The sequence below is a fragment of the Porites lutea genome, chromosome 9 (assembly GCF_958299795.1).
Source record: "Porites lutea chromosome 9, jaPorLute2.1, whole genome shotgun sequence".
In the NCBI taxonomy this organism is placed as follows: domain Eukaryota; kingdom Metazoa; phylum Cnidaria; class Anthozoa; order Scleractinia; family Poritidae; genus Porites; species Porites lutea.
The window spans coordinates 19,941,195-19,956,080 of NC_133209.1; the positions used below are offsets into that span (position 1 = coordinate 19,941,195).

At 38.4% G+C, this 14,886-nt stretch overlaps 2 protein-coding genes across 4 annotated transcripts in view; both read right to left on the reverse strand.

Moving 5' to 3' along the window:
• LOC140947424 (RNA-binding protein 41-like) overlaps positions 1-14,886 on the reverse strand; it is a 72,385-nt gene that overhangs the window by 13,597 nt on the left and 43,902 nt on the right. Inside the window, exon 9 of one of the 3 annotated variants that reach the window (XM_073396519.1) lies at positions 12,270-12,343. The exons of 1 other annotated variant lie outside the window; for it this stretch is intronic. In XM_073396519.1, coding sequence (XP_073252620.1) covers position 12,343 — 1 coding nt within the window. In that variant the 3' untranslated portion in view covers positions 12,270-12,342. Of the gene's footprint in view, positions 1-12,269; positions 12,344-14,886 lie in introns of those variants that run through there. One more of the 3 variants, XM_073396522.1, reaches the window with a different exon arrangement.
• On the reverse strand, positions 4,357-6,626 carry LOC140948498 (prokineticin receptor 2-like). The gene has a single exon (XM_073397740.1). It carries the CDS (start codon positions 6,550-6,552, stop codon positions 5,479-5,481), a length of 1,074 nt encoding a protein of 357 aa, XP_073253841.1. The 5' UTR covers positions 6,553-6,626; the 3' UTR covers positions 4,357-5,478.

The following is a 14,886-nucleotide window of genomic DNA, read 5'->3' on the forward strand; positions in this document are numbered from 1 at the left end:
TGTACCGTCCAAGCAAGAGATTCTGTAACTGCAAATGTAATAAAGCGGGGAAGTAAAAAGATGGCTGTCAAAAGATCGGAGGCAGCCATGTTGGTGATAAGGAGCATAAGTGGTTTCTTCATCTGCGTTAAAGCTGCGACACTAGGAAACTGTTTCCTACAAGGGCCACCAGAAGAGCAAGGGCGTTTATAAAAATCAATATCTCCATTGAAAACTCAAAGGAGCAGTTACTGTTTCCAGTTTCGTCCTGGTGAGAAGAGGAATTTGCAGTTTGCCACATTGTCAGAGTGGACCAATTTCTGTCAAGCGATTAGCGTATATAGCAATCTTGACCCCAGAGCATATATAGTTGAGTGGTTAAGTGGTTGAGTGCTTCGTACCCTAACAGTTGTAGTTCGATTAAATATAGGGTCTGCCGGATTATGCTCGAAAAATAGAGGATTATGCTTTCGGGCGTCACCCGTGAAACTAGGGTATTATGCTCAAAATTATGCTCGACTGGGGGTATTATGCTCAAATTATGCCGGACAAAAATGACACTTCCACCCCACCCCCCCCCCCCCCCCCCCATAGGGCCTGTACCATTAATAAACATTCCTAGTCTTTCATTTTTGAAAGAATTGTTAGACAATAATTATTCAGTTAAACATTTGATGAGGAAGCGAAAGGTCGGAAATTGTGAGGCATTGAAAGGCTTACTATATGTCTTTCTCCAATGAACTTGGATTTTAGCGGAGCTCCAACCGCGCGCGAAGCGCGCGCGTGTGTGGAGCCCCATAGCTAAGGAAATGTGGTAATCTACCCATCCCAGAAAATTTGGTAATCACGTGACCGTACACCGATCGAGCGAGCGACCGTCCGTCCGCACCACAGGCATACCAATGTATAATAACTCAATCAACAGGTATGGGAACCCAAATGCAACTCAAGGTTTTATTTGGAATGAAATCACATGGCCGCCCGGACATTTAGAAAGAAAAAAGTCGTGTCTTTTTCGGCGTTATTTTTTACGTGTACACTAACGTGGATAACAGAGAAAGAGCTAGAGCGAGTTATTGAAAATTCGTAGGAAGAAAAACATGGAAATTCAAAGCGGCAGTGAGAAAATGAGAAATCCTAGCGGCCAGCAAGGTGAAAATGAGCGGCAGTGAAAAATAAAAGCGAACATGAACACTGGAAACAAAATATTGGGTAAGCACATACGACAATTTCTCCATAAAAATAGTGTGTAACTAGGAAGTTCGACGTTTTAGTCGTACAAAACAGCGTTGTAGTCGTGCAAAACAACGCCAAGGGAAAGACAAAAAAGAGTGCTGCACGTGCAATTTGTTTTTCTGCTAATTAGATCTATTAGTCTTGAAGCCATTTTCATTGTCGTCCCCCGTTTAGCATTACACGATTTAATTTTTTGGTTTACACGTATTATAAACCAGAGCTTCGCTTTTAGCCCTGGCTAAATCTATATATTAGCAAAATGCACTGGGTACGAGTCTAACGTACCAAGTTAAAATATTCCCACTTTTATCAACTTGTACATTCTAGAGCGTCGCTAAGAGCGAGTTGCTGGCAAAATTTGCATACACCTCTCACAGTTTTCAGAAACAGAGGCATTATAATCCAAAAATATTTGTATTATGCCAGCATTATGCCTGATGCTCCAGGTATAGTATTATGCTCAAAATTATGCCGGCATAATCCGGCAGACCCTAAAACTGACTGTCGGCATCGAAAATGTTACTCTTTCAAGAATTACGTTGCGTTACTATCTTGATTCCGTGACTATCATTTTGACGGCTCCGTCTGGACCGTCTCTTCAAATGTATGTTATGTCACGTGAAGTCACCGAACAGATTGTCACGCAGAGTCGCTGGCTGGTAGAGTTCAGTGTTTCAAAGTGGCTAAAATTGACCCAGTTTCACCTTTTCACACCACTCTTTGGTTGCAAAAAGCAACTTAGCAATGGAAAACCCACAAGAAGTACGAAAAACGAGCCTTTAGGCTGTAAATATCTACTTTTGGGCGTTTCGAAATTGGAAGTGTTTACACAATTACCGCCGGCCTACAATGAAAATTCCTGAACTTCGATGGTGTCTTACAGAGATTTCCTTTAATAACCCAAGCCAATTCCCAGGTATGTTTTAAATGAATGTCTAAATGTGTGATTTAAATAGCATGAAGAGAATTTGGAGTTATACCGCATGCTAAATATTGCTGTCGAAAATTTTTGTCATCCAGAAAACCTATCCCTCATTTTTTAATTATTTCTGTACGACGAGCTTCTCTATTGCCCTGAAAGTAACTTTTCGTGGAAGAAGAAGAGTTTTACTGTTCATTGAAGGTGTCCAAATTTCTCCATGCGGCTTCATTTGCGAACGCGAGGAAAGTTGATTTTAGCGAATTTAAGGTTAAAAATTAGGGCAGTCTGAGACTCCGACATCAAAAAACGATCTTCTAATTTTTCTCACAGATAAAAGGCTTTTGGCAGGAACAATCTACATTAGGTTTCTAATATCATAGGTGACGAATTACTCCTTAATTTTGGCGCGAAATTTCAGCGTTAATTTGTAATTTCACATGTGAAATTACTAAATTGCCATGACAACCTGCCGTACGTCTCCGTTTCAAGATGGCGACGAAGTTTTAAAATGTCATGAATGAAGATGTCAGGGCATAAAAAGACGCTTTAGAAAACCTGAACACACGAAAGAGCACATCAAGAAGGATTCTTAGAGGTATGTTGTCGAAAAATTCTGAAAACTTAAGCCAAATTTCAGCTCTAAACGTTTGAGAGAGTGGAGTTCACGATCGATCGATACGATCCAGGATAAACAAGTCAAAAATCCTCGATTGCTAAGGTAATTCGTCACCCATGATGTTAATAGGTAATCAAATGGTATACTCGTGAAATTAGGGAGTAATTTCACTTGCGTTTTGTCCAAATCCTAATAATTTCCCGAGCCTTTAGGCGAAGGAAATTATTAGGATTTGGACAAAACGCAAGTGAAATTACTCCCTAATTTCACGAGTATACCATTTGATTACACATACTTATCTACCTAAGAGCTATCTATTAACAAAAAATGAAGGAAATTGATTTTTCAACCCTTGCCACGAAATTAAGATTTTGGTCGATTTTTCCTGACCGTCGCTCTTAAATACTAATAAATGCATTTTCTCGCTAAAAAGTCATTCTTTTTTGCCCATTTCTCCATTTATTGGTCTATATTATATAAATACTGATAAATGCATTTTCTCGCTAAAAAGTCACTTCTTTTTTGCCCATTTCTCCATTTATTGGTATATATTATTTAAATACTGATAAACGTATTTTCTCGCTAAAAAGTCATTTCTTTTTTTCGCATTTCTCCATTTATTAGTATACATTATGTAATTTAATAAATTTGTTTCCTTAACTTTCACTGTTAAAGTTTTTTGCTAATGTTTTTTTGCTAGTACTAGTAAACTTTTTTTAATACTTTGCAAACATCTGATGACCCAGATTAAAGGGAGGTAAAGTCAGCCTTGTGCTAAGCCCACTTAAATTGTATGGTACATCCTTAAAATTAAAAAACAATTCACTGACATATGGTGCCCCCTTGTCGTACAAGCATTTGTTCAAGATAACTAAAGATTGAATGAGAATCAAATGTCGAATAATTTCCATAAGACGGCTGTTCTAAAAAAAAATGTGAATTGTGAACTAAAGCTACACAGGAAAGGATTTTACTACCAAATTTTTGGGGCGGTAACTGTGCTTAAATTTCCCTAGGCGCTTGCTTTTGATTTGCCATGTATTTGTCCGCAATTTTCCCGGGAAGTTTTTTTTTTCAGAACAGCCGTTTTAGGAAATTATTCGGCATTAGATTCTCATACAAACACTGTAATTTCTCAAGTGGTTGCCCACTCGTTCAGATGGCTTCCAAAACCGTGATAAGGCCTATCAAATATGCAATCGACCAATTGACCTCACGAGACGACAGCTTATCAAGGAAAATGGTCTCTTCAATGACATTCGATTCTCTCCATGTTCACGTATTAGATAACTCAATACACCAAACGTATAAGACCTAGAAAAAGGGTGTTGTAGTTTGATTTTGGTAATTGACAACTTCAGTTTTCTCGCGATTCGCGCTCGTTTTGCGCTTCGCGAAAAATGCCACGTTCGCCTCGCTTGGCGATAAAACGCCCTTTACTGATGCAGGCTACCCAACCCAATAAAAGAAGTTATTACTGAAATGACGTATTTCGGTGCCCTTTACAACTAGTTTCTTGAAAAGGAGGATCGTGGATCCAGGAACAAAGATTGAGGATCGGGGACCGGGGATCCATGATCAATAAAAGTTTGTGGATGAACTGTTATTCTGTTTTGTTGGTCTCGTATTACAACACCAAAGGCGAAAACGATAATAAAGTGATCACAAACCTGACAAATATCTAGTACTAGATAGTTGTGTCCCTTAACGTATCCAAACTACGTTTTTACATGAAATTTTCGCGACACGCTAATTTCGCGATACAAAAAAAAATCGCGAAATTAAAGTGACGCGAACTACAAGTGTCGCGAAAATAACAAGCATGAACTGCTGGTGGACATTGTTGGAACTGCTTTGTTGTTACCGTTGACATTTAGTCCCGCTGTCGCGTTTTTCTTAAGGTGACTCCTTAGTAAGACGGCGCTTAAATGAAAATCAGAGTGAGATATATAGCCCACATTTAAAGTCCACTACGTGTAACGTAATGTCCCGGACATAATTGGGAGCTTAAGCAACAATGACGACGACCACAAACGGCGACGACCTTCAAAAGCCAATAGGTTTAATGATCAAAACAACAGCTCTGTACGTGCATCACGCTTTTTAGTACATTTCTTTGATGTCCACTGCACGACTACGACGTGAAACCTCCTAATTTGCCGTTTTATGGAGGACGTGAACTTACGACGACGAATTTTCCTTTCTCTTTTTGAACCTGAATAAAATCCTTAAGAATTCAGCTCCAGGAAAAGTGGCGTGCATTTGATATATTGAGCGGGTCCAAATAGAAGCGGTGGGTGTTGCTGTCCTAGAAATGTCTAACGGTTCTGAGTATAAAACGGGTTTTGAAAGCCTCTCACGCTTCGCCCCCTTTAAGGGCATCCGAAATCCGTGAAAGTTTTGCGTGTGGAATCCGTAATCCGAACAAAATTTGCACTTGTAGAATCTGGAATCCTGGGCATTGGAATACGGAATACAAGTTCAGATGACAACAAATCCGGAATCAAGTACCTGAAAACCGGAATCCACGGCATACAATCCAGAAACTATCTTGGATTCCCTCACATGGAAGACGCTTGATTAAACCCAAAAAGGTAGCCGTTTCAACCGAGTGAAAAGTAGCCACAGTTAGGTACCACATGTGTGTAACTTCGTTAAGTATACCCTATTTACTTGCCTCCGACAGTACCCTTTAAATCTACCCTGGCCTCCACAGGTCCTATTCCTACAAAGAATTTGTTTGCAGTGACAAGTGGGAATGAGAGCTCCTCTGAAGCAATTCAATTTTGCACTCTACTAATCCCGTGCTGGTCCTTGCCTTTGCAGGAACATGATTTCTCCGCAGTCGACAAAGAATACGAAGCTCAGCTTGAAAATTTCTCAAAAATACAAAACAAATTATCGGATTCACTGCGCAATATGAGCTGGCCAGCCATTGAGATATTTGAAATATTACATCAAATACCTGGCTGCATTTAGGATTTGCGCCGAAGAACATGAGAAAAGTCATTACTGCAAAAGGCTGCCAGCATACTATAAATGTCAATATAGTCGCTGCAGCTAGTTTAAATAAATTCTTGTTACATTGACGTCTACATTTTACGCCCTTTGAGCTTCGATGCGAGGCCATTTTGTCTTTCCACAGGTCACACACAATGATCGGGTAAAGAATGGAGATCACAACAAGAGGTATAAGCACAACTGCTAAATATAAAAATATGTTGTACTTGAGAAAGGCAGAATTGTTGTCAATTTCCCATTTGTTTCGACATTTGGTGACATTTTGGCTTTTTACGAGATCAAAGGCGATGAAATATGGCGCGTGGATAGCCATGGCAACAATCCAAGTGGATGCAATTAAAAGGCGGCGTGTTCTTACGGTGATGAGAAGAGCCTTAAACGGGTACAAGAACGCAAGAAAACGTTCGACTGCAATCATCACCAGGCTCTGGCTTGACACTGAAATCGATGTGTCGCTTAAGAACGTACACATCTTACATAAAATTGTTCCTCCTAACCCCTGTACCGGCCAAGCAGGAGATTCTCTAACTGCAAATGTAATAAAGCGGGGAAGTAAAAAGATCGCTGTCAAAAGATCGGAGGCAGCCATGTTGGCGATAAGGAGCATAAGTGGTTCCTTTATCTTCGTTAAAGCGGCGACAAGGAAACTGTTTCCTACCAGGGCCACTAGAAGAGCAAGGACGTTTATAAAAATCAATATCTCCTTTGAAACCTCAAAGGAGCAGTTACTGTTTCCAGCTTCGTCCTGATGAGAAGAGGAGTTTGCAGTTTGCCACATTGTCAGAGTGGACCAATTTCTGTCAAGTGATTAGCGTATATAGCAATCTCGACCACAGAGATTGGGTATATAGTTGAGTGGTTGAGTGCTTCGTACCCTAACAGTTGTAGTGCGATGGAATACAAGTTAAAAGGTCTCTTGCCGCAGAGTGCTCGTGAATTGCGATGTAAATGGCCGTCACTTTGTGAAATAAAAACAATCTCTACTCTTATGGTGTATGAATTACTCTGCTGTATTGACACCCTGCAATTTATACGGTCTGTTACTCGCGACACGGAAACTCTAAGAAATAAGCACTAGACCGCGTTAGGAAATCAGTATTATGTGATCATGCACGTACGCAAATCCTAATCTGCCAGGTCAAGTTTTGGGGGCGAATAAATGACACTTATATTATCTAGAACCTTGTAACTGACGTTACTTATGGTGTATAAAAATGAAAAACGTTGTGGGCAACTGTGCATTTTTATTGCTGAATTATATTATCACTGCCGGGGGTGAAAAAGCACTTGTTCTCGATATCTTCGGTGGTATTTCCATGCTAACGTGTACCGCTTATGCTATTAATTAAATATGCACTCGACTATTGAACTGACGAGACGCCAGCTTATCAAGGCGAATGATATCTCTTCGTCCCTCTCCACCTACGCGTATTAGATAACTGAGTACACCAAACGTATTGGAACTAGACAGAAGTCTTTTGTAGTTTGATTTTGGTAATCAATTAAGTCAGTTTTTCGCGATTACCGCGCATGTTGTGCTTCGCGCAAAATGCCGCGTTCGCCTCGCTTGACGCATAAAGCGCCCGTTACTGATGCAGGCTACCAAACACAAAGAAAGAAGTAATCACTGAAATGACGCATTTCAGTACCCTTTACAAGTGTTAAAACACCGAAGTTAAGTCGAAGACGATAATAATGTGATAACAAAGCAGACAAATATGTATTATTAGATAGTTGTCTCTTAACGTATCCAAACTCGCCTATAATATTGCAACAGGAACTAGAAAGACAAATCAGAATAGCACGTGCTCCAATATCACACGTAAGCCTGTGGAAGTTTTAAAAACATATTAGTTTCTTTTCTTGAAGTGATCGTAGATAATTAAGGAAGTGGGATCGACATATACGTAGAACTGGCATGATGAGTGGTAAGGGATTAAGTAGCTATGTTATGCTTTTTCGTGGTGTGCAGTGAAATATCCCACTTGGACTTGATTTTTCTTTTTCCGTACATAATCGCCTAAATGATCATGTCACTCTGCAAGTATATACTAAGAAACAACGAGCAACTCGTTGGATATTTCACGGAATACCACTCCAAAAACTGATAACGATGCTTTAATGAGCCAATGTATTAGAAGCCGATATTTTTCTCCACACAGTCTTAGGAAGTTTACTAATAATCTTACGCAGGATCAAATTGAATCTAGTCTCTCAATTTTTCACAATAATATTAGAAGCCTTAATCGTAACCTCGAAAATCTAGTGACTCACTATTTACAAGAATTAGGTATTCACTTCAATATAATAGGTGTCACGGAAACTAAAATCACCAATTCTAGTGAGAATACAGGCCTTTCAAACATACCCGGTTACGTTTTTGAACAAGCTCCAACACCTCTAGCATGTGGTGATGTTGGCCTCTTTGTCGATGAAACACTTAGTTATTCAGTTTTAGAAAAAACTTCCACCGAATCTTTTCAGGCATTGTGAATAGAAATTTCTTTTGTTAAGAAGAAAAACTTAATCTGTGGAGTCTTATACCGTCAACATAATTCTCCAGAGAGCTTTCTTAAATACTTGGAAGAGACTATCGACAAATTTACTTCGACAGGGAAGAACTAATGTCTCTTAGGTGATTTTAATTTATGTCTACAAAAATCGAAACCTGTAATTACAGTCGCGACTTCTTACTGGCTCTTCAAAGTTGTTACCTCCCTCCAACTATTGACAAACCAGCACGTGTTCACAAAAATTCTGCAAGCTTAATCGATAACATTTTTGTGAACAATCCTAAGCAGGTGCTAATCAGCGGTAGAAACTATACAAACCAATATGGACAAAAAACTCTTTTCATGTGGTGTTTTTATTGACTTAAAAAAAGCCTTTGACACTGCGAATCATACTATTTTACTTGATAAACTAATTTATTATGGCTTCCGCGGAATTGTCAATCAATGGTTTTCCTCTTATTTATCAAATCGCACACAAAGTACTGAAATCGGCTCTCATATATCTAGTAAACTAAATATCAGTTGCGGCGTACTCCAAGGTTCTGTCTTAGGTCAACTTCTCTTCTTGCTTTATATAAATGACATCTAATATTGTTAGAGCAAGCTCCAATTTTTCCTCTTTGCTGATGACACTAATGCTCTTTATGCTCATAAAGATTTAAAGACACTGGAACTAACAGTAAATGCAGAATTACACAACTTGTATAACTGTCTGACTTCAAACAAACTTTCCCTGAATATTAAAAAGTCAAACTATGTAATTTTTCGTCCACACCAAAAACAACTCAACTATGATCCCCAGGTTAATATTTTTGACAATGAAAGCAATAAAAAGGTTACCCTTGAACGCAAAAACTTTATTAAATATCTTGGACTGTTAATCGATGAAAATCTATCTTGGAAGACCCATATTACAAATAAAATAAGTAAAACAATTGGGCTAATTGCGAGATTAAGACATATTGTTCCCACTTGCACCCTCTTAAATATTTATCAGTAACTAATTACACCTTATCTAACTTACGGTCTTATCTCTTGGGGCAACGCGTGTAAAACTTTCCTTGACCAAATTCTTTTCCTTCAAAAACGCGCACTGGGTTTAATATATTTTGCTGAAACAAACGATCACGCAATACCTTTTTTTGTCAATGCAAAAATTCTACCTTTACAGTCTCTATATTATGAATCCGTTTGTAGTCTTATGTATGATGTAAATAAAAACACTGCTCCGCATAATATTTTGAAACTCTTCTTTCGAATTTCTAGTGTTCATACTTACAATACACGTGCCTCAACCTCTGAACATTTTTATACTAAAGAATCTCGACTCAATGTCAAACGAAATGCTTTTTCGCGTGTTGGGGTCAAAATTTGGAATGGGATACGTCAAATTCTTAAAGAAAGACCGAGAAAACCTTTTAAAAGATCACTAAAAGAAAAGCTACTCGATATCCTTGAAACTGAAGACTCCTATATTGATGTGGATACGATCATCGTGAAAGTGAAAAAGTAATTCTCTTGTCCTTTATTTTCATTTTATTTTATTTTTAAAATTCCACTTTAATATTGTCCTTGCATTTAAGTAGAATAGTATCTATTTAATGTAAAATGTATATACTTAAATAACGTCTAATTTCTTTGTATTTGTCTAGTTTGTAGTAAATTTTGGAGCCTGGCCTGCATCGAATAGCCTCGCTAACTGCAGGCCAGTCCCAATGTATCTTTTGCTATATTTCCAAATTTAATTAAAGTTGAAGTAATATATCAAACATGAAATGCAGTGTTTCATCACCAGATGAAACACCGAGAAGAGAGTTGAAAATACGACGCGCAGCGGAGTATTTTTGGCGAACTTCGAGGTGTTTCATCTGGTGATGAAACACTGTGTCGAATGTTTGATATTTCTTCTCAAACAAAATCATTTTTGAAGGAGAAATTAAGGATGCAAATACTAAGCAGTGTTTCATCCGATTTCCAAACACTCATTAAACATTAATTTCCTTTGTATTTTCTTAATGAATTATTAATGAGTTTGAGAAAGTTTTTTGAAAACCTTTGCATCAACTTATCGCTCGCTGCTTAGCATAAAATATCTTTTAGAGAAGTAATTCCGGCCAACAGAGAGGGTATCAAAAGTACCTTTAAACTCTCACGCAAAAGCAACCGTTGATCAGCTGTTCTGCTGTTGATTAATTTATTCGGTTTCAAAATGTTTTAAAATCTTGCAAACTGCTTGGAGTTCACATCAATGAACATCTTAAGTGGGACGATCACATCAAGCACACGGTATCAGGATGCTACGCCACTCTATCAATACTAAGAAAACTGAAATATCTCGCCAAATATGAGCTTAGAAAGCAACTAGCAGAAACATTGATTTTGTCAAAACTAAATTATGCCGATCTGGTTTTTTACCCTGCTCTACCACAATTCTTACTTCGCCGTTTGCAACGGGTTCAATTTGCTGCCGCAAGTTTTGTACTCGGTCACTATGTTAAGATCTTTCGGGATGTACTTAAAATCGGTTGGCTTCCAATCAATGAGAGAAGAGATTTGAATCTCCTCAAATCATGCTTTAAAGCTTTGCATAACACTGAGACTTGGCCAGATTATCTTAAAATAGCAAAACAGGAATGTCGCAAGGAAGTGCGCTCAAGCAATTGTATTAGATTAGTGGTCCCGACAGAAAACGGCACTTTCCAAGATATTGCGTCGAAGCTATTTAATAATCTACCAGAAACTATTAGAAACTGTCAAGATTACAAAACATTCTTAAGACGTTCAAGGAATTTTTTAAGTAACAGAGTACAGAGTAATTAGTTAGTTTTACTGTAATCCTGCTTCTACTTTTTAATTGTACATTGCATAATTTGTAAATAACTTGATTTGATTTATTTTGTAATTATCGTAATTGATGTAATTTAACAGGGAAGAGCCATCCAGTGGATCTGTTAATAAACCATTATTATTGTTATCATTGTCATTATTATTATTATTATTATTATTATTATTATTATTATTATTATTATTATTATCTCGCAGTATAAAACTTTGGAATGCTGTCCACATTATGAGTAGTATAGGGCGCATAACGTAACCTACACCACTTGAGAAGCTATACTTAGAAGTAAAAAAAAGGTCGGTGCGAAACCTAATACAATCCTAATATACATAATGATATGAATCTCTCTACTCAAAAAGCCAATTTAAAATATTATTAAATTCTTATACTCTGTAAAACCTACGCAAAAACATGATAATATAATTATCTCTAAAAGCCTGTTTAGAAAATTATTTAGTTTTTACACTATCATTATCTCTTATTTACCTAAACAAGGCCATCATAATATGGTTATCTCTAGTAAAAGCCTATTTAGAATACTATGAAACTCTAATACTCTAAAAAAATCTTAGTAAAAACATCAGCAAACTTGTGTTTCTGGATTTCTAGAGGAAAGAAAAAAAAAAAAAACCTAAAAACTGGAGTCCTTAGCGCCCTAACTAAGTATTTATCTTAAATGTTCTGGCAATGTTCAAAGTGTTTGAGATGACCGACTTCTGCATCCGCTCAAGTACGCCCAGTGCTCTCGCTCCAAGTAGCTTCCTCACCGACTTCTCTAGGTGTTTAGAGTAACCACCCAGTACGTAATAATAATAATTATTATTTTTATTATTATTACTATCATCATCATCATTATTATTATTATTATTAAAAATCTTCAGCCGTTCGGACAGCTTGAGTGACCTAGTACAAAAATACTTCATCTGATTGATTGACTTAAGTTAAAGTTGTTTATTCAGGGGAAAAAATTCTGCGAGGAGTATGAATGTAGCGTCTACATCTATAAACTATCTCACATTTCACGTCCGAATTATTGAGAAAGCATCTTCCAGACGTTTGAAATTTCTAAAATACGCACGGCTACATGTATCGACAAGAGTTAACTAAGGGATCTGTGCTGGCTTCAATGCAGGCTTTAATGATCTTATCCCCACCCGTTCAGGCCTATGAATCAGAACACTCTTCTCCTATTTTTTTTCCATTCGACGTTCTTTCTAAAAAAAGAAATGTTTTGGTTATTCATCGTTGTAAACACAGTGATACTAGAATGAGCTTACCACTGTTTTCGATGTTGCTTAGGTATAACGCATTCACTTCGCATGACACACTTCTCCAGAACCTGCTCTCAATATTGGGGGGCACCCAACGACAATTTTCAGAAAATATCTGTTCGGAAGACGATTTGTTGTAAAAGGCCTTGCTTGCCTGCCTCTCCTAGGATTTTCGAACATCTAAAAAATGGTATAATTGCCCATTTTTAACGGATTTTTACCCTGAAAAGGTAACCTAGAATTTTCGGGAGCCTTTTTCTGGCTGAAATTTTCGAAAAGGTAAGTTTTGATCCCTATAATTTTCGGATCAGTAGACTTTCAGCTAGGAAATCTGAACAGATGAAAAATTTTTAGGGGATAAAAATATGCCTATATCTACCGTTTAAATACTAAAATACGTTTAACAATGCTATGTTTAAGTGGTTTGAACTGTATTCTCGTTGGGTACCCCTGAATATTGGTTTTATAATTACATCTTCGTGCGCGCGAGCCTGCATGATGAACCACCACCTACTATACTACCACCCTATTGCTTCAAAGAATAGCGAACCACTCGCCCACCCACTGTATGGAAGTTCCGTGCGGCAATGAGGCTGGTACATCAAGTACAGTCTGTACCTTGAGCTTTCTTCATAAAGTGTGACGTGACAAATATTAAATATATACATACGTTTCTATTTGCATTTCAAAATTACTTAATACTCTGAACGCTTCCTCTTTGATTTTGAAAAACATTTCAATTTGTAATAATCTTATATACCGAACTCAATTTGGGGACGAATATATTAAGATGCAAGTCAATCTAAACTTTACTCTATTGCAATGTGTTAGGGTTTGGGTTAGCCTGTTCGCAGACCCTCTATTTTCTCTTCAACGTCCGTCGAGGGCAGTGATAAAATTTAAACCGGAGGGGATTTATTGACCGCCAGCGCAAGGGGGTAGTGGTGGGGGAGGTTCTCGCGCGCTTGCTTTGCTCGCCGATGTTTTTGAAAAGAACGAAAAGAAAAATAAAACAACGTCTGTGTACAGGCTACAATCCTGGCCAAAAGGGTTTGGGACACTGCTCTTACCCCCTCCCCTTTTTGGTAGGAAATTGGTGAGTGACCGTCAATTTACAGTTGTCAATATGGCTATGCCTGGGTTTCCCCCCCCCCCCCCCCCCTGAACAAAGTTGAAGTTCATACACTTACAAGATTTTTCAAAAGTGTTTGGCCAGTAACACCCAACACTGTCCAGGGGGGAGGGGGATTATTGGAGAATGCACAGATCATGTGTAAGTGACTAAGTGTCCTAAACGTTTTGTCCAGGATTGTTGTAGGTCTGGGTAGGAGAAAGTGGACCTAGATATTGAAAAACAGTTGTCACGAATGATATTGAACAGTTGATGTTAAATGTTGCCACAAACAACTCGACCTGCTAATTGTAGTTCTTTAGACACAACTAGGGTAGATGAGCTTAGTTGGCAGAGATCAAGACCGCAGACCAAATCCTCTGACGCTAGGACTCAGTTTGCCCAGACATGTGTTGTCAAGTCAGTCGTAGTTACGGCAAAAATGATCGACAAAGCAGCCTTAAATCTAAAAGAAAGGTTTCCAGACCTGACCTGGTCATCAGGTAATAACTTAGATAACCTTCAGAACTACTTTGGTGATATACTGGCTATAGCATGGCTGTAGTTGAAAAAAAGAATTAGCCGAACAAAGAGTGAATCAAACCTGACCGTTGAATGAGGACTATATGTCACTCGCCGGTCTGCATAAAAGTCTATCAAACAGTTTTGTCTTTGGTGGCGATACCTTCGGACGTTTGCTTGGAGCCGTACATAGAGAAAACCAATAAAGTTGCTCGAAAGGTCGTGTTGCAAAAGACAGCGCCACTTCAAGAACAATAGTTTGCACAGATCCAGAGGTTGTGGCCCACGTCTTCAGGCTATCGATATGGCTACACCCAACGTCCTTTTCCATGCAAACGCCCTTCGCCTCTCTAAATCCGTATCAGAGACAAGAAAAAGGGAGAGAGAAGAGCAAGGAACTCAAGGCACGATGACAGCTTTAGTAACTGCACAAATAACTTACCGAAAATCGTCTATTAAGCCTCCCGGAGGCTTATTTATTTCAAAACCATCATTTGAAGTGGTGGTGGTGGGGGAGGGGGGGGGGGGGGGGTGCTAATAGAGACGGAAGGCTTATTTGAGAGGGGACTTATTTAATGTAGAAAAGACGATGGTATCAGTTCTCCATAAAGAACTAGAATAAAAAGTGGAAAGGCTCCTTTTAGTTCCCAATCTTTCTTGAGAATGAAAGAGCTGATGCTTTGAAACAAACTCAACCAATTTTTTTTTTATTCAAAGGTGCCTACAGAAAATCACAGAGGACAAGGCAGAGTGAGTGATATTTGTACCAATTTGACCTACCCAGACATATTACCCGAGGCGTGTGTCCAAGCTGTTTCATCCACCAAAACTGTAGAGAAGAACGAGAATCTGC

Excerpts from the sequence above, each read along its gene's own strand:
- LOC140948498 (XM_073397740.1), bottom strand. The coding sequence starts at position 6,552 with ATGTGGCAAACTGCAAACTCCTCTTCTCATCAGGACGAAGCTGGAAAC.